The sequence below is a fragment of the Chenopodium album genome, chromosome 16 (genome assembly GCF_948465745.1).
Source record: "Chenopodium album chromosome 16, dcCheAlbu1.1, whole genome shotgun sequence".
Taxonomy (NCBI): domain Eukaryota; kingdom Viridiplantae; phylum Streptophyta; class Magnoliopsida; order Caryophyllales; family Amaranthaceae; genus Chenopodium; species Chenopodium album.
Window position 1 is genome coordinate 42,925,584 of NC_137849.1, and position 19,109 is coordinate 42,944,692.

General features: G+C 33.9%; 2 protein-coding genes and 1 pseudogene across 2 annotated transcripts in view; 1 reads left to right on the forward strand and 2 right to left on the reverse strand.

Moving 5' to 3' along the window:
- Positions 1 to 7,004, reverse strand: part of LOC145586583 (protein SABRE-like) — a 39,595-nt gene extending 32,591 nt beyond the window's left edge. The window contains exons 1-4 of the mRNA XM_081643456.1: positions 6,603 to 7,004; positions 2,174 to 2,285; positions 1,522 to 1,800; positions 323 to 588 (exon numbers count right to left, since the gene is read on the reverse strand). Of these exons, the coding sequence (XP_081499582.1) occupies positions 323 to 588; positions 1,522 to 1,800; positions 2,174 to 2,285; positions 6,603 to 6,673 (728 nt within the window). The 5' untranslated portion in view covers positions 6,674 to 7,004. The remainder of the gene's footprint in view (positions 1 to 322; positions 589 to 1,521; positions 1,801 to 2,173; positions 2,286 to 6,602) is intronic.
- Positions 7,005 to 10,263: 3,259 nt separating this feature from the next.
- Positions 10,264 to 15,821, forward strand: LOC145585418 (uncharacterized). Its single transcript, XM_081642118.1, has 9 exons — positions 10,264 to 10,390; positions 10,616 to 10,697; positions 10,870 to 10,957; positions 11,370 to 11,549; positions 11,642 to 11,827; positions 11,932 to 12,102; positions 12,191 to 12,348; positions 12,465 to 12,594; positions 15,488 to 15,821. The coding sequence occupies exons 2-9, from the start codon at positions 10,639 to 10,641 to the stop codon at positions 15,497 to 15,499; spliced, it is 984 nt and encodes a 327-aa protein (XP_081498244.1). The 5' UTR covers positions 10,264 to 10,390; positions 10,616 to 10,638; the 3' UTR covers positions 15,500 to 15,821.
- Positions 15,822 to 17,978: 2,157 nt separating this feature from the next.
- On the reverse strand, positions 17,979 to 18,656 carry LOC145585419 (calcium-binding allergen Ole e 8 pseudogene; annotated as a pseudogene).
- Between the last annotated feature and the right edge of the window lie 453 nt (positions 18,657 to 19,109).

Here is a 19,109-nt window from a genome sequence, read left to right on the forward strand (position 1 = left end):
GTTCATTAAATAAATACGAGTCTGAGGAGCAACCAAGCAAGGTTATCCCAATTACTACATTGTCAGTGGTTGACAATCAAAGAAAGCATTAATAAAAACAAGAGCAAACAGAAAACATCCACTTCAACCCATCTCTTCATCAGAATAATTTATACACATTGGGGAAAAAAACATTAAACAACATCCAGTGCAACTTTCAAATCAGCACAAGGCCGCAAGCAAATACAGGATGCAGCCATAGGGTACAACCACAAAAAGATGAAATTAACCCAGAATACAAATAGAAAAATGATTAAGCCAGAAAAGCGACAAAGCTACCAACCTGTTGTGACCAAATTCACATGAAAGAGAGAGCTCCTCACAGTTAAAGGAAGAAAAAGGTTGCTCCACCAATGGAATCGATGATTGACTCACAACCATATATCCCTCATCAACCTGGCTTGATGTATCATCATTACTGATCCGTGGTTCTCCCACTTGAGCAATTATAGGTGAAAGGAGCAATTTAATGAAGAGACTTGGTTTGGTATTGCCATTTTTAGATATATCCACTCTCAGATCCTTAACTTCTAAGGTTGCCTTGGGTGTCTGCATGCAATGGCCACCAATCATTCAAGAGGAATAAAATCAGTCACATGCATGACTATGGAAATAAGGGACAGTAGAACACGGAACCATTTGGAAAAAAAAAAAAAAAAAGTGAGTAGTAACAATGATTTTTCCATCAGATAAAGGATGGCCAATCGTTAGCTAAAGTACTGCATGTGAACAAAATTAAAACACAACATTCTTCTTAATGATGTTCACAGACATTTTCCTTCAGTTTTTGGTTTCAATTATAACACCTCCACCTCATAAAGTTGACATAACTCAATGAAACCCCTTTTAAGTAGCACTTTGTCATAGAATAACAACGTTAGCACAGATTTAGACCGTAAGAACACATTTCCATAAACAAGTACTCCCTCAATCCCAAATTTAAGCGCCCGTTTCATTCACGGAAATTGAGGCAAATGGATAAAAGTGAAATTTTCTCAAAAGGTATTCATTATTGTGGTACAACTCATCTTTTTTTGGTTGGTTCATGTGTGCAAGTACAAGCATTAATGATACATAAGATAAGTTGGTGGGAATCTTAGGGGTATAATGGGAAATAAGGGTGTAATGGTCCAAAAGAGTTTTTTTATTTATCATAGGCACTTAATTTTGGGACACCCAATTAGGAAAACAAGCACTTAATTTTGGGACAGAGGAAGTATCTTAATGCACCCCTCAGTCACATTAATTCAATACACTCCATCAAGGAGACCCATTGGAAGCTATTCAATAAACATTGTTTGCTTCTGAAACCATTGAAACTACATGTATCAAAACTTATAACACATTACTTCAATGAGATTTGATATATATATAAACAAGATGCCATGTAAGTCAAACAACCATATGCCAAAAGAAGGCTATCAAAAAAAGATCCTGTAACATCTCATTAATGCTCAGAAAAAACAAAAATAAAATGGATACCTTTAACGACAAATCAGTCACGGAGACTGAGAGGAATCTGGCAATGTTAGCTATAACCATCCATTTTCCCCTGCCTGCAGAGCGGGGTTTACAGGTCTTAGCCTTCTGTGTACCCTTAGTTGTCCCTTTGTTTGACTTAGTTGTCCTCGTCACAACTTCTAAGTCACATATCAAAACTTGCAGCTTTGGATCCCTTGATAAAAAACCAACCCCAAGTTTGACCAAGGACTGACGTAAACTAAGTCTGATTTCACCAATGGAGACTGATTCAACAGGACCCTGTGAGTTACAGAATACATAAGAACTTGAAGAAAACATGATTATAGATTTATAGGAACACCGACTGGTAAAGCTAACAATGCTTCCATATATTTCTATACACTATTCTCTGACAACCCAATCCAGCCTTACCTAATAATTTTTATTTTAAAAAAAAAAACAAGTACTGGAATACAATATCAATTCAAAAACTCACTCAGTTAGGTGTCCAGAAATACTTCCTATCATAATTATTAACCAAGGTATTGATCAATATACATGCACCATAAATGCATTCAGCTTCTGACAACAGTCAATAATTGAAAATTTAATCCCTTGATTACCTAATATATTTATACATAAGGAAAAATTAACACAATAATATGGACAATACCTTTTTAAATTTTACCACCACATCTCTTAAACATTTCCATCCACCCACTCGAAATCCAACAGATGCTCCCACAACACGACTCAAGGCCCAAGCTACCAACCTCGCCACAAATCTAAACAGCACCAAAAAAAAAAAAAAAAAAAAAAAAAACAAGGTTAACATATATTATTTTCACAGGGAGGAAATTCATGAAAGTTTTGTGTCATTCAAAATCAGCTTCAACAAAGTACATACATAAATAAAATGAATTTAAAATTTATATTAAAAAAAATTAAAATAAAAAAAAATTCCCATTTCCCTAATCAATATTACAACAAAGGCAATTTTTTTGTGGGCAAAGAGTGTTTGCATAAGATAGGACCATGGACAGTTCAGCTTGCAAACCCACTCCTAGATGTGCAACTTCTTATGTGTCGTGGAACCTTTGTTCCTTGGTCAACATGGAGTTCCATGGATTTTAAAAAACAATAACATATCGAATCAGAAGAACTTAGGGGCCGTTTGGTTCACATAGGGTAATCGGAATGCAATGAACAAAGAGAATGAAATGAAAATACCTTATTTTTGCTTTGTTGTTTGTTTTAAAAACAAAGGGAAACAATCCCACCACCACACCACCACCACCACAACCACCACATATTTCATTAATTCCACCTTTTCCAGCCAAGAAACCAGTCGCCGCCCTTCACCAGCCCTCCCCCGCCCCTCGCCGCCCTTCACCAGCCCTCCCCCCCCTCGCCGGCCCCACCACGGCTCATCCCTCCCTCGAAAAACCTCCCTTGGCCTCCCTCCCCGTTAAACAGCCAGACGACCCTCCCACCACCCTCGAAACCCTAGGCGCTAGGGTTTTGAGGGTGGTGGGAGGGTCATATGGCGGTTTTACGGGGAGGGAGGGGAGTTTTGGGGTTTTGCGGGGGGTTGGGTGAAGTTTTACGAGGGAGGGGAAGGCGGTGGAGGTGCGGCGAACGGTCGACGGCGGTGCGACGAACCGTTGGGGGTAGAGCGGCGGTGCGGTGGCTAATTTTCCGGTGGTGAGTGTAGTAAGAAGGTGGTGGCATAGTGGTGAAATAGTGGCCAAGGAATGGGAATGGAAAAGTCTAGGCGGGTGGGGAATGAACTTAGGCCCCGTTCTTTAAAGTTGCTGCTCTGCTGAGCCCTGCCTTGTTGTGCTCTATTTTCAAATAATAATTAATAATAACAATAATAATTAATATTATATTAATGATAATAATTAATTCTTTTAAATAATTATAATAATTATTAATATTAAAAATAATTATAATAATTATCTTTAATAATATTTAATAATTCAAACTATTAAGAATTAATATTTAATAATATTATTAATTAATACTTTCTAATAATTATAACAATTCTTTCAAAAAAATAAATAATAATAATAACAATTTCTTTTTATAAACATTTGATATTAGAATCACAATGTATAGAAACATTTTATGTGGGTATTGATTGTTAGTTCATTGAGTTGAATTATTTTTCAAATCTTTCTATACAATTTAAGAATTAAAAAAAGAGGTTGTTTTCAAGTAGTACTTTATATATCATTATTATTTTGAGGGTTAAAAATATATGATTAAGACATATTTATAAGTAAAATCATTATTACTCATTAAATCATTTTATTTTAAAATTTTTGTGAAATGAATATAAGTAAACTGTTGTCTTTTATCTTTATACTATTAACATATATTAAATACGGTACACATTTATTTATGTTTTCACTCACCTAAATCAATGGTATATGCACTTAATAACAATAATAATAATAATAATAATAATAATAATAATGACTTTGTTCCTGGACGGGTAGTGACTGATGCGGCTAATCGAAAGTGGGTGTAGTACGAATCCAGTTGTCAAGCAATATGATTGTTGCATTGCTGAAACACATCAAGAATTTCTCGAAGACTCGGGATATTGGGGCGCATGGTGCAACTCATATCTTTACTAGGATCGGCTTTTCTATATCTAGAGGAGTGGGGGCCCAGATTGTATCTCGGCTTCCCACTAATTTTCTATAGGTTATATAAATAATAATAATAGTAATAATATTAATAGTAGTAGTAATAATAATAACAATAATAATAATAATGTTAAAATCTGCTATGCTATCTTGAAATCTGCTGTGTTGAAATTTAATCTGCGCTACTCTGCTGACCCCTGCTCTGCTCTATCGTGGCCTGAAGCTCAAAAGAACAGGGCATTAGAGGGATTTGGGGGAATGAAGAGAGTAAAGGGAATGGGAAAAATGGTCTAACAAACAACAACAAAGGAAATGAGGGCAGTTGATTCCCATTCCCTTTGATGATTAACCCCAACCAAACGGCCCCTTAAAGTTATCATGTCTTCTTTGATCAACCAATATAAACGAAGCAAAAAAATCATGGGATTCCTGCTTTCCGTAATTGTCCATTTACTTCTTTTAATAGTGTCATCTTTAAATAAAAAATCTTAATTTATATTGTCCAAAGGGTGTTGCAGATGACCCTGATGGATGAATGAGCTAAGAACAAAAGATACCCTCGACGAAGCAACTTACTAAATTTGTTCACAACAAGAAGATCACAAGTTCTGAAGTACATTGTAAAGCGGTAAATGGAATTGGTGCCATTCCTTCTTCTCAACCATTAGTAAGCTTAATCATATAACTTAATGGTTTGGACAAAGGTCATGACATTGACACTATAAGTTCTCTTTAGTAAGCCCTATTGTTACCTCAAAACCATAGCCTATAATACTCATTTACTTTGCCATCCACATACTGCTTCACAGATGCAAACATTGATTTCTCTCCTCTTCAGCTTTTAGAAAGCTTCATCTTATAATTAGGAGGCTTGCTGACGTAATGACATAAAAAGTGTATGTGTATATATCCTTTGCTAACCCTAAATTTATGTATTATACTCATTTATTCACAATTCAAAACTGCTGAACTTGGTTTTGTGTTGGCAACAAATAAAACAGCCAACTGATTTTCAATCTGCACAACAAATTATCAGTCAAGCATTTCGAATGTCATACCTCTACAAACTCTTCCTTCTCCTTCTCATTACACCCACTCATTTTCACTTTTTGTTACAGAATCAACAACAATGCAGTATATTTGTCTTTTTCCCAGTAAAACTGGAAGGTTTTTGCAAACATATTTGCTGTCTTATCCCCTTAATTCGCAAACTTATAATTTCTACTCACTCTCTCTTACTTTATCCACATATTTCTTAAGCCTAGCCACCTTTTTTACATTGTCTTTCACACTTTATACACCTTTTCTTTATACCGCTAACCATTCCTAGAAAAAAGAGTCTTTAAGTAAAATGGGTACATCAAATGAAATCAAAGGGAGTATTTAACCTCTCCCTCACTCTCCCAAAGTCTTTCTTTTCCTTAAAAAATCACTTAACTTCTAAACCCCAATTGTCACTTCTCTTTATAAGATAATAAACAAAACAAATGGTCCCAAAAGTTAAACTCACTTTCTTGTGGCAAAAATCTATATATATCTACAATAAATGGATAACATATCAAAGAACAGAGGTAGTAATCAAGTTATCATAGAAAATTCACTATAATTTGAAATTCGTTAATTCGACTGCATGCCAAGGTTGAATATAAGGACGTGTTTCATATCCCTCCCTAGTTGTGCTGGAGGTTCCAGAACTATACTAAGTAGAGGTAATATAATGCAATGTTGAGAATATAATTTAGCCCCAAAATATGAGACCTTTTAGGGTACATAGAGGGTTTTGGCCCAAGATAAAATGTCTCCCTTAACATATAGGTTTCGTAAAATACTCCAAAAACCTTATTATGTACAAGTATGCCGGCGATCTATGTCACAAGGGAGTATATCTTCTTAGTATTTTTCCAGACAGATGATAATAAGTACATTGGAGGTGGCATAATAACCCTCTCAGAGCAACCATATGTACTATCTTCACACATTCTCGATTGTACCTTATTGTACATTGAGGTTATGTATCTTATTTCTCAGGGGTGTTAAAACCTAACAATTGAAGTTCAATTCTCTTGACCTTCTAACTTAGAGCAAAAACACAACCACAAAAAAGGGAGCAAATGGTTAGGACGCATATAAAGTATAAACCTATCAATTAGTTGATCATATGCCTTTCGGAGACAATCTCTCTCCCAATTCGTACTGTAAAGGCCATTAAGGGTACAGCTGCCCACACCTAACACTTAAAGACAGGATTTTTCATATGCAATTGTTATAATTGTTCAGCAATTTCTTCAAATTACATACAAATACTAACCAAAAACACAAGAAACAGTCGAATTTCAGCTCAAATGCAGCAGCTAAACCATAACAAAAGCACCCAGAAAACAAAAACCAGCCAAAATTCAAAATCAAATGATCACTAGAATTTAAAGAGATGGGAAGTTAACTTACATAAAAATAACCCATAAAATAATGGAAACGAACAAAAATCTGAACAAAAACTTCGCCGGAGAAGTAGCCATTGCCGACGGTAAGGGTGAAAAACCCAAGAAACCCAAATCAAATCAAATCAAACAAAACCCATTTGAAATTTAAAGTGATCAAGAAAAAAGGAAGAAGAATCAAAAGAGAAAAATTGCAAAAGGGGTTGGATCAATTGCATAATTAATGATAAAATTGGGGAAGAATGTCCAAAATTAAGATGAAAAAATTGTACGAAGCACGAAGATCGAAGGGGTTAGTTATTGCTAAAGAAGGGAGAAGACGAAGAAAAGGAAGAGGGGTCTTAATTATGTCATTCTGATCCGTGATGTGCTCTCTGATGAGAGAGAAAATGATGAGAGAGAAAGAGAGAAGAAGGTGATGAAATAATGCAAAATTTAAAATATTTTTCTTGAATTAATTATTTATTTATTTTATGTTTATGGGGTTTTATTACATTTTTAATTTCATTATTAGTGTCTTCTAACTTTCTCTTTTAGGTTCTTTTTGGGAGGACTTGGAATTTTTTATGGGTTGATGTAGGAGGACGTGCTTGATGTGTCCCTATTGTGAAGTAAAATCTCGAAAGTGACCTTTTGGGTGTTGTTTTCTTTTTTTGGTGCAAGGTTTATTATATGGTCGGGTTAGTAATGGAGTCGGGGGTTTTTGAAGTACATTAATGGATTGTTTGCTCTCTATTGTAATGTTTTATGTGAGTGTGTTAAGGATAAAGTGTTGATAGTTTTTGGAAACCAGGCCTAACAAATAAAAATTTATGAAATATTTTGGTGTTTAATGAGCCACAAAGATGGGGTGAGAATCGATCCCACGATCTCTTGGAATCGGGAGGAAAGCTCTAACAACTCGATTTATCCCTCGCTCTCAAAATTAATGAAATGTAATTTGTCGTCACGTTAAATTCAAAGATGATTTAAAAATATAGATAGAGGTTGATAATCATGGCAGGGATATCAATGAGGGCAATGAATTAGGAGACAACCCCATTTTGATGGAGATAGGTCCAAGTTTAGCGGAGACGGCGGCGAGGATGGGGATAAATTTTATAGTCAGCGTGGTGATGGGTCCAAGTTTGACGAGATGGGACAAGGATGGCAATAAATTTTATACTCACTGTGGGATTGGAGGGATGTATTTCAAGTTGTACCCACCCCTACCCTACACGCACCATCCCATACTTACCTCATACCCATCTCGCCCCACAATGGCGCAATAATGATGTTGTTTTATCTATGTTTTACTTTTAGGTGTTCGCGAACCGCAAAATTATGGTTTGTAAATTTTTTTAACCACACTTCTAAAAAAACCGCACCTCAAAATGCGATTTGATGCGGTGCGGTTTAATCATATTTAAAAAAGATTATACTACGTAATTTTTTTGTTAAAACAAGACTTTTATTTTATTTTGTAATTATTAATTTATAATTCAATTATTAAACTTTTTTTTAATCTTTAATTAACTAATGGTAGTAATTTTTTTGTTAAAACAAAACTTTTATTTTATTTTGTAATTATTAATTTATAATTCAATATTAAATTATTTTTTTAATCTTTAATTAACTAATAGTCAAAGATTAGCTCATATAATTTAGTTCTTTTATATTTTTTTAATAAAAATCTAGTATAAAAAACATAAATCGCATTAAATTGCTATTTGCGGTGCGATTTGGTCTAAATATTTTTGAAAATCGCACCAAACCGCAAACTGCGGTTTCGTAATTTTTTAAAAACCACACCGCACTTTGTACAGACATAATAATTTAATTTTTATTGTAATGATGTGTTACTGCCTCTTTTATAATTGAATAACTAAAACTTTTACTTATGCATTTTTTTGTTTTTATTTATAATTTTTTTACCCTGTTCATAAATTGTTGTTTCACATACAAGCGAACATATAATACAACTATTTATAAATTAGGTTAGCTAATTGATTATTTATACACATATAATACTTTTCATTCCAATCTAAAGGCCTGTTCACTTCAGCTTAATTTCAGTTCAATTCAATTCAGCTCCAAGCAAATCAGTTCAGTTCAGCTCCTAATTTTCTTCTTTCATAAAATATTTTCAGTTCAGTAAATGTGAACATGCGGTAAAAGTCTATTACAGTTTACAAAATACAATTAACATTTAAATTTTGGAGATAATCATAATTTGTGTGACCCGTATCATTTAACTTCTAAAAACCAAAATTTTGAAAATCCTTTTTCTTCTCTTAATGGTTGTGTAAAAAAAAATTGAACACCAAAAGAGATTGTAATAGACTATAAAAATTATAAAGTAAGGCCTTGTTCTCATCAGATTACTTTCAATTTAGATCTAATAAGTTCAGTTCAGTTCCTAATTTCTTTTTCTCATAAAATATTCATTTCAGTTCAGTTCAGCTCTAATAAGTTCAGTTCAGCTCATTTCAGTCAATGAGAACAGACCCTAACTATAAAGATTTTGCAGTAATTACCAAAAATTAAAATCATGACCATGTCTTATCTAGCCAATCAAGATATTGTTTTAATCTTCTTAACACTAATCAAGTCTGAATACCATTATATAGAATATCACTATTGTCCTACTGTATTATTGGTTGATCTTTTTTTTTTTTTTTTTTTTTAAATGGTAAGGAGAAGGATCCTAGCCGAATCTCAACCCTCACAATTTTTTTGGTCTGATATTTGCGGGTTAGACACTTTACTTTGAGAGTAAGGGGGAAGGGTAAGGTATTCTCACCCTCAAAGTGCCTCCAGTGAATATTGAACCCTTAACCTCAAGGTTTGAAGGTGCAATCTTTCTCACTAAACCAAGTTTAGCTTGCCCGCACCCAAAAATACTCAATGTTATCTACTTTATTTGGATGTGCTCCAATGCATGTCGAAAAACAAGCTATACAATGGCTTTGTAGTTGCATACACAAGCGAATATACATGAACTATTCGTAAATTTGGCTAAGTCAATATTTTTTTAAAAAAAATTTATTTAAACATTTTGGTCTCTTACAAAGTAGACTAAAACTGATACGGAGTAAGAAAGTGTATTTATCTAGAGTTAATTATGTTCGACCCGACCCAACCCAAAATTACACAGAATGGGCAAAAAAATTGGGGTTTAAGTCCAGACTCAAGGTATGTTCTCTTCAGCTTAATTTCAATTCAGTTCAGTTCAGTTTCGATCAGTTCAGTTCAGTTCCTAATTTCCTTTTCTCCTAAACAATTCATTTCAGCTCTATTCAGTTCAGTTCAGCTCCAATTAGTTCAGTTCAGCTCAGTTCAGTAAATCAGAACAGGCCCTGAGACTGACTCAATCTTTGTAGTTACTCTATATAATTTTTATCCATCCGAAAATGGCCCAAAAAACCTGTTGTATTTGCCCCAAATTAATGGGTTCAGGTTTTCAGGCGCAAGATTATCGACCCCCAAACTTAGGGTCTGTTCTATTCAGATTATTTTCAGTTCACTTTAATTCCAATAAGTTCAGTTCTTAATTTCCCTCTCTCATAAAATATTCAGTTCACTTCCAATAAGTTCAGTTCAGTCAATTAGAACTGCCTTTTAGTTCCGGCCCGACGCAGCCCGAGTCACGTAAAACCCTTTCCCAAACCCGACCCGGCCCGTAACCAGGTGTACAGTCTTAGGGCTCTTACGTTTATTTTTCTTTTTTCGCCGGTGCTCCCCTTTCATCTCTCTTGAAAATCCGTTGAAGCGGCTTGTGTAAGCTTTCTCTCCTCCATTGAAGCAGCTTCTGAGGTAAGACAATGCTTATATTTTCATCCAATATCAATTTCACAATCTAGGGTTTACTTCCACACTTTCGTTAGTTTAACTCAGTACTCTCAATTTAGGGTTCTTCTAAAGTCGAATTAATTAGCTATTAATTATAATTACTGGAAGATTATGACGAACAATTTCATTGCTAGAATTCTTCTATTTAACTTGATTTTTGGTAATTAAGTGGGTGTTAATGTGTTGCAGGGTTTTGTTTATATAATTTTTCAATGGTAGGACATAACCATGAAAATGGAGTTTTTCTCCTTGAGCCCAGCAAAATACGCAAGTAAGTCAATATACTTCAAACCACTTGAATTTTCATGAATTATTCTTTATTTTTAATCTGTATGAATATCTAAAATAAGAACTAAATAATGAAATTTGCATATTGTTGTTAAATAACCTGTGATTTCGGATTGTGATAATGCGATTTTATGCCTTTTGATTGAATTTGCTAGAGAAGTGCCTCAATTGGTTGGTGTATTGAAAGAGATGAAGGAAGGTTTAGATGTAGTTACTAGCAAAGTTCAAGCTTTGACAGCCAAGGTGAGTTCTTTTTGCATAATTTATTTTTTATATCGTGCACGATTCTATGCAAACTGGGTTGAAGGCGGTAGATAGCCTAATTTAATTTATTTCTTAGTTGGTTTAAGTACCAAGTATTTGTTTTGAGTTGTTTGAATTGCTCAACACATTGCAATTTTCTTGTAGAAAAGTGTAATTTTCTTCTATAGTAGCCAAATTTTGCCAATCGTGTATTGTGTGTTTGCCTGTTTGGAAGTAAAAGTGTAAAAAGCATTTGCCATTAGTTTTTAATTCTTATGGATTAGATGTGGTTTTTAGGAGGTGACATTATTTGCTCTCTTTGGTTGTACAAAATTTACCTGAAATGCTTTTTCCCAATCTTCGTACAAGATGTCAAGGTTTTTGTCTTTAATGTCTGGTTTCAATGTATTAGGTAAAGGCAAAACAATTTCCTACTGCAGATGGGGTAAGCTATCTTGAGGCAAAGCATCTGCTGCTTGTAAATTATTGTCAGTCACTTGTCTATTATCTTCTGCGCAAGGCAAAGGGATTGTCAATAGAGGGGCATCCTGTTGTCCGAAGTCTCGTAGAGATACGATTATTTCTGGAGAAGGTATGTCTGCCTATATATTTTCTTCCAGTCTTGAGAATTAAGAGATGCCCTTGGAGCAATTTGTGATTTGATTTTTTGGAATTTTTTCACAGATACGCCCTATAGACAAAAAATGTGGATATCGAATTGACAGGCTAATAACATCTGCCTCAACCGATGCTGTGAAAGCAGATGTGACTGAAGATGTTGGAGGTGCTACTCAGAAGTCTGAGGATTTGTTAAAATGTCGTCCTAATCCAGACATGCTTGTCAGTAAAATTCCAGAGATGGATACTGATGTAAGTAAATATTGCCAGCTTACCACAATGCCACCAGCAAATAGCACACACATATTAACTCTGTGAAAATAGAAGGAAATGATAATTTGCACCTGAACTTTCAGGATCATGGTGGTATCTACCGGCCTCCCAAAATTGCTCCTGTTACCATGGAAGACAAGAAGTCTAAGCAGGAGAGAGATGCTGAGAGAAAAACGAAGAACACTCTACGAAGAGTTAGACAAAGTGAATATGTTAGAAGTTTGGTGGATGATCTAGAGGGGAGACCTGAAGAGGTCAGTTTTTCCACTGATTACTTGATTTGATTTGTTGGTGTATATTGGGTACTTTTTATGCTTATTGTTTTCTGTTAATCAATCACAGGTGAAAGATTCAATTGGAGCTGGATCTGAAAGTAGAGAACTTTCTAAATTCGCAGAGAAGTGGCAGAAACGTGAAGAGCAAGAAGAGGAGATTTTTAATCGTGCTCCCATTACAAAGGCAGAGAAAAAGAAAACAAAACAATTGATGAGATCCAATGGGTATCTATTATTCTATTAAAATTTTAAACTTATGTTGATTTATCGTTTCAATGATATCATAGCATATAGTTTGTGATGTTAATCCTGTTGTTGAATTTGTTTTCTTTGATTTGCAGGTTACAAGGTTTGACTGATGATTTCTTTGATGAAATTAAAGGCTTAGAATTTGGAGATGATGGTGATGAGCAAAATACAACAGTTTTTGGTAGTGTTAGAAGCATGGGAAGAAAACATAAAAAGCAGAAGGTATGCATTAGTTAATGAGTACAATATATATCTAGCTTAGTTCCTTTTATTGATGCATAAAAATTTCTTAGCACTTCTAATTGCAGCTGAAATGTGGCTAGGCCTTTATGTGCTTGATACCTTCACGGCTTCACCTTACATAATATCTATATTGGTTGATAAGGGAAGATATAGCTACTAAAAACATAAAATTGCAAAGTTGTTTGTTTAACAGAACAGTAGGGGTTACAACCTCATGGATAAATCAATCAATATCCATACTTTACATTACTCACTAGGTGTGGAACTGCTTCTAGTGAACCAACAATTTTGGGCACTTCCCACGAAATGCAACTTCTTGAGAAAGCAATTTTCAGGAAGACATCCTTTTATATTACCTCTTAAAGAATGGCAATTTCTTTCAAAAAAAAAAAAAAAAAAAAAAGAATAAAAAAAGAAAAGAAAAAAGAGAAAAAAAAAAGAAAAAGAAAAAGAAAAGATAGTGCACTTCTTTACATTTGAACAAAAACTGTTTCCCTGTGTAGGAATTGATATGAAACTAGATTAAGTCCCGTGCCACGGGTCTAACAAAATTTTATAATGAACTTAATTCAAAATCTACCAAAAAATAAGCCTCATATTTATAAATGAAATTAAAAAGGTTTGAATTTTGATTTATACTCGGAATTGAGCCTCAAATCCGGGTTAAACTAGGGTCTGTTCTGTTCACCTTATTTTCATTTATTTCAGGTGTAATAAGTTTAGATAAAGTTTAATAAATTCTGATAAAGGTTACCTAAGTACAAATTACAACTAAAATAAGTTTTTATAAGGTCTAATAAGTTCAGGTAAGTTTAGATCAGTAAAAATCAAGTGAATAGAATACACCCTAAACGTAGAACACCAAAAAACAAAGTATAAGATGTAGAATAATATTTTATACAATAAAAATATGAAAAATATGTGAATAGTCTTTTTAGGAAGTGAATCACAATTATATAAAGAAATGAATAAAATTTTTAGAAAGTGAATAAAAAAATAGGAAAAAAAAAATTTTAGAGGGAAAAAACAGCACCAAAAAGTGACATGTATTATTTTTGGTGTCTGTTTTAGTATTATGTTATTGATTAGCCATTAAAAATGCTTTTAGAATATCTGCTTGTTTTTTTCAAACTCTCGTAAAGTCATAGATATTATCTTCTTTTTGGAGGCCCATTCTTCGTAATTGTTGATATATGTGATATATTCATATTTAAGATACTTATGGTGCTCTCTTCATACCTGAGGCTGTAATGATATTATTGTAAGTTGCAAGTAGCCATCAATATCTGATAGTGGAAATTACTAGTTTGCAAAACACAGCAAACACCAGGATTGCAGCTATCAATACTAGATTTTCTTCCTCTCTGGCTCTCTGCTAATGCATTCTACAAACATTAGCGGAAAGCAGAAACAACTACCTGTAGATATGGAATTAAGTGATTCTAGAGAATACTGCAAAAGTATGGGATCTTGTGAGACTATGTCCAAGCAACTGACTTTCCACTTTGCTAGGATTCATTGATGACTTTGCCAGGATTCATTGATCAATTGAAGCATTTAAATTCGGCCTTATACCTAAATGGCTGTTTATAATAGACTTGCTTTGTAGTATGACAAAGTTAAAACTGATGATGTTTATTCTTCTTGTTCAGAAATAAGGCAAGTATCATCTATTTGAACACTCCTTCTCATCAGACTAAGGCCCTGCTCTCTTCCCCTTAGTCTTGCTAAACTGAAATTATTTTAACTAAATTGAAGTTATTTATGTTGAACTTAAATTATTTTTATTGAACTAAAATTAATTTTACTGATTTTTTGTTATATTTATCTTTAAAGTTACTTAAATTATTCTTATTGAATTGAAATTATTTTTATTGAACTAAACCTATTTTTACTAAACTGGAAGTGAAACTATTTTACTAGATTGAAATTAATTTTTTTTTAAGGTGCATAGGCGCAGGGCCTTACTTTGATTGTCAGAATGTCATGCAAACTTTTCCATAAGAATATCTCCCATGTTGCAATATATGTTAGACTCCATTTGCATATTATCATTTCCACACTTGCTAAAAGATCTTTCTGTATGGAAAGTGTACCCTTTTTTTTTTACTCTGAATTGTCTATCTAGATTCTGATAGAGAAAGTTATCTTTGGGTTCTTCTGGAAGTCCACACAAAAAATTGCGATTGCATCCTCCTTTTCAAACAACTTTCTCGGTATTGTAGAATTAGACTCTCCACCTGTGTGTCTGCAACTTCATATTATATTTTGTCCTTTGAAACTAAAATATGCTCATTGACCCTGTCAACTATAGAGGTTAGATGTTTTTTTCCTCCCAAACCTGGTCTTCATTCATATCTTTGTAATTACAATGGAACAACAACAACAAAGCCTCACTGATTGTATTAGCTATAAAGTAAATTAGCTAATACAGTCAGTGTAGGTTGTGCTTTTTTTTTTTTTTTTTGGGGGGGGGGGGGGGGGGGGAGGGGGGAAGGGCAGGTGTTAGAGTATGAAAAAGTAAGGGGAAGGAGAGCTGAGATTTAGTTGTTTCTTGAACTGATGCATGTTGGTAACTTTTGCACAATGGTCGTGCTGGTGAATGTAAATTAAAGCTTACAGACATGGAGTGAACAATCTTGGCATTTTAGAGATTATCAATAGTTAAAGTGTTGATGTATTTAAAATAATTATCTGTTACATACTACTAAAGGCGAAACTTAGGACACTTGGCAACATATTATTAAAAGTTGGAGTGGTTCTAGTATGCTTCTATATTACTTGCTCTGGTTATATTGGTTGCTTTTCTTTGGTGGTATCTTGATAAACTCATATACTTTTCTTTACAGTAACAATTTACCATTCTTTGCAGAGGAAGTATTGACAAGTTGACTTCTAATCATGGACGGTGTAGACTGGTACGACAGGGAAATCTTTCTGAACGTCGTTTACTGTTGTCAAAGTAATGTTAGTGCTGAGTTGTTGTGCTTGAAAAGTTTGCAAGCTACACTAATGAAGGAAAGCTTTGAAATTGTTCTTTAACATTCATCGGTGGTGAAGCTGCTAGGAACTGCGTATGTTCAGTGGAGAAACATATAATATAGTCTAGGACTCTAGGCAAAATTTTGGACACTTCTATGTTTATTTTGTGCCAATATGGCCTTGCGTTGTTAAGTTATTTTAGGCTTCTGTTAGTGTTCTATACAATATGTAATGTGGTAAAAAATTTGTACTTTACAAATCTTCTTTTCAGTAAATGGAAGTTCTACTCAAGTACTGTAAAATTTACAACTACGTAGTACAGGTACAAAACTAACAAGAGTAATTAATACGGAGTATTAATTCATGTGCTGTGTAGTGTTGAAACTGAAGACTGAACTTTACTCGTTTACTTCGCACTAGAAGTCGTGATTGTAGTTTTTTTAAGTATGATTTTGAATTTGTTATTTAAGATACTCTCTTGGTTATGTTTTGGTACCCTATTACAAACTTTCGTAACATTTCAACTCGAGTTCAACTTTTTACGTGAAATAGTATTAAATTAATCATTCATGTATCAAAAAATTTGATAATTGATGCTTGATCCAACAAGAATTTTAGAAAGAATCTGAAATTCTGTAGAATTCTGTTGATAACTTTCCCTAAAACTGTAAAAATTGGAATTTACATGATGAGCTACCATTTGCACTGGCTAATGGCAAATGACCAACACAATTATTTGTCATCTTTTTACCAAATCTACCTTAAAAAAAACTGTTCTCAATTCTTGATACACAGTAGTAAAGTATTTGATTGGTAGGAATGGATTTTCATGTAAATTTGTACAAGTAAAAGAAATCTTTAAGTCAATATTCATCATAATGTTATTTCTCCCAAATATCTATGTAATATTTTTCTTTACAATCATTAACCATTTGAGAGGACCTCCTATTGGTTGGTAATGGAGATTTACCTTGAAAACTCAAATTTGGAAATAAGATTGATTATCATGGACAATGAGATGATACTTTGTCTGCAAATTACCCTAAATTCATTTTCATTACTACTAACACAATTATAAAAAGCGTGTTCTCCGCTACAAATTATAAAGACTACAAATTCATGGGTCAATAGACCTTAAAATTTGTTCAATTATTTAGTTACTCCCTCCGTCCCTAAATTACATTCCTCCTTTCTATTTTTGGTATTCCAAAATTACATTCCTCCTTTCTATCTTTGGTAAGTTTATTTTAATAAATCAACTCTCTTTTTCTGTTTTATATTTAATGCTTTCTCACTCATCCTTACCTAATCTCACTCATAATCCTTGTGCCAAACTACAATGAATATGATTGGTTAAAAATTTTCAATTAGGAGCATGTGATTGGTCCTTTTTTTTTGCAAAGGATTGATGACATGTCATGAGTAATAATTATTCTATATTTGTACTTCCCATAGCATTATGTAATCATTGTTATTTGTCTTACTCCTTCCTTCTTAATTCCCGTGTAAATTACCAAAGAGGAATGTAATTTAGGGACGGAGGGAGTACTGTGTAAGTGATTAACAAATAAATTAATAATCTATGATCAATTATTTAGTTACCGTGTAAGTGATTAACTATTAAATTAATAATCCATGATCTGTGACCACGTGACCTTAGGAGAGTGCATATAACTCGTATGCTTTAGCTTTGTTTGTCTTATTAGCTCTATAAATAGCGTATTTTACTACGACTACTATTTTTTGTTAAGTGAAATCAACGCAAGTCATTAATCTTTATAAAATGGCAGTGACTCGATTTCTTTCTCCAACAAATTGCTACAAGTAAACATGCTAATACTGTAGCTCGACTCGGCTCATTAATATCATATCATACGAATTAATTTTTATTTCTGAGATTAAATTTAGATATTTCGGGTTCTAGTCAAGTCAATTTTACAAGGTCTTATCACCTTGTCGGTTATAACTACTTTATTTCCGAGTTTAAATTTAGATACTTCGGGTTCAGGTCAAGTCAATTTTACAGGTTCTTTGTCGCCTTATTATTCATAATTACGATTCGAAAGCAATGCACGAATCTGTTACACAAATTGGACCAAACCTACAATTCTAAAACAGCCGCATGTTTTCCCACCAATAACACGTATAGGCAAGCAAGTTGACCCCTAAAATTTCATATTTTGGCTTGATAGTTGATGCACTTGTTGATTAAGACAAGTATCTTGAAAAATCTCCAATCAAATAGTACAAAATTATTGTTCGAATAATACGATTGATTTGACAACAGATTAATATCTACTACTATGAACTTCAACAAATAATTACAAAAATCAACAATATAAAGTTGAGATTAAAGTAGTATTAAACACAATTGTTTCAAATTTAACGGCAAAAACTCGTGATTAAATCACTAAAAACTTGAGATGAAATTAGAAATTTACGATAACACTTTGAAGTACTAACAGTTAGCAGAAATTGAGAGAGAAAACCTAATTTCACGACGAAACCGTCTTCGCTTCCGATTTGCTCTTCGTCATCATCTTCCGAAACTCCTCGAAGCTAACATTACCATCACCATCAGAATCAACAGACTTAATCATCTTCTCACAATCTTCAACAGAACACCTTTCTCCGAGTCGACTCAGAACGAGGTGCAACTCAGCAGCAGAGATCAAATCATCACCATCTTGATCATACATCTTAAACGCATCATGAAGTTCCTGCGAACCAGACTCATCTCCTTCAACTTTCTTCGAGCAGAAATCGGCGAATTCCTCGAGATTGATGAATCCATCACGATCGGAATCCATTTCCTCCACCATTTGTTTAACTTCTTCCGGCGAGGTTTCCGATCCAAGCGCCTTCATGACGCCGATGAGTTCGTCGGCGGAGATTTTTCCGTCGCCATTGACGTCGAATTTGTCGAAGACTTTCTTGACCTCGGCGGTGTCGGAGAGGTAGACGGAGGAGAGAGAGTGGGAGGAAGAGGAGTTGCTCTTGTCTTCGTCAATGGCCGCCATTGTTGAGGCTTTTGAGAGAGGAGAGAGAAAGTGGAAATGAGAAAGAAGTAGAAGAAGTGAAGGGAGTATAAATAGGAAGTGAAGTGAGGAGAGAGAGTGAAATGAGGGGAAAGAGGTGCGTGAGAGAGAAGCACGAGTTTGCGATTTTGAGAAGACGCGTGGTATTAATATACGGAATTTACGCGGTTTCGCTTTCGTAATTTTAAAGCTGACTTTTTTTTAATTTAAAAATTATTATGATACTCAATAATTCATTATTGGCAAAAGCTAATGAGGCATTGGATAAGCTAGTTAAAAGAAAAGAGATTAAATTAAAAATTGACATTATTTACATCGATCAACGCGTGATTTTGTCGTACTTTTCCAAATTAATACCACTTTAGATGATTTTTAAATGCTTATCCAACGCCCCGACGTTTGTTAACAAGATCCTTTATTATTTTATGTACTCCCTCCGTTTTTTTTTAAGTGACACACTTTTCTTAAACGCCC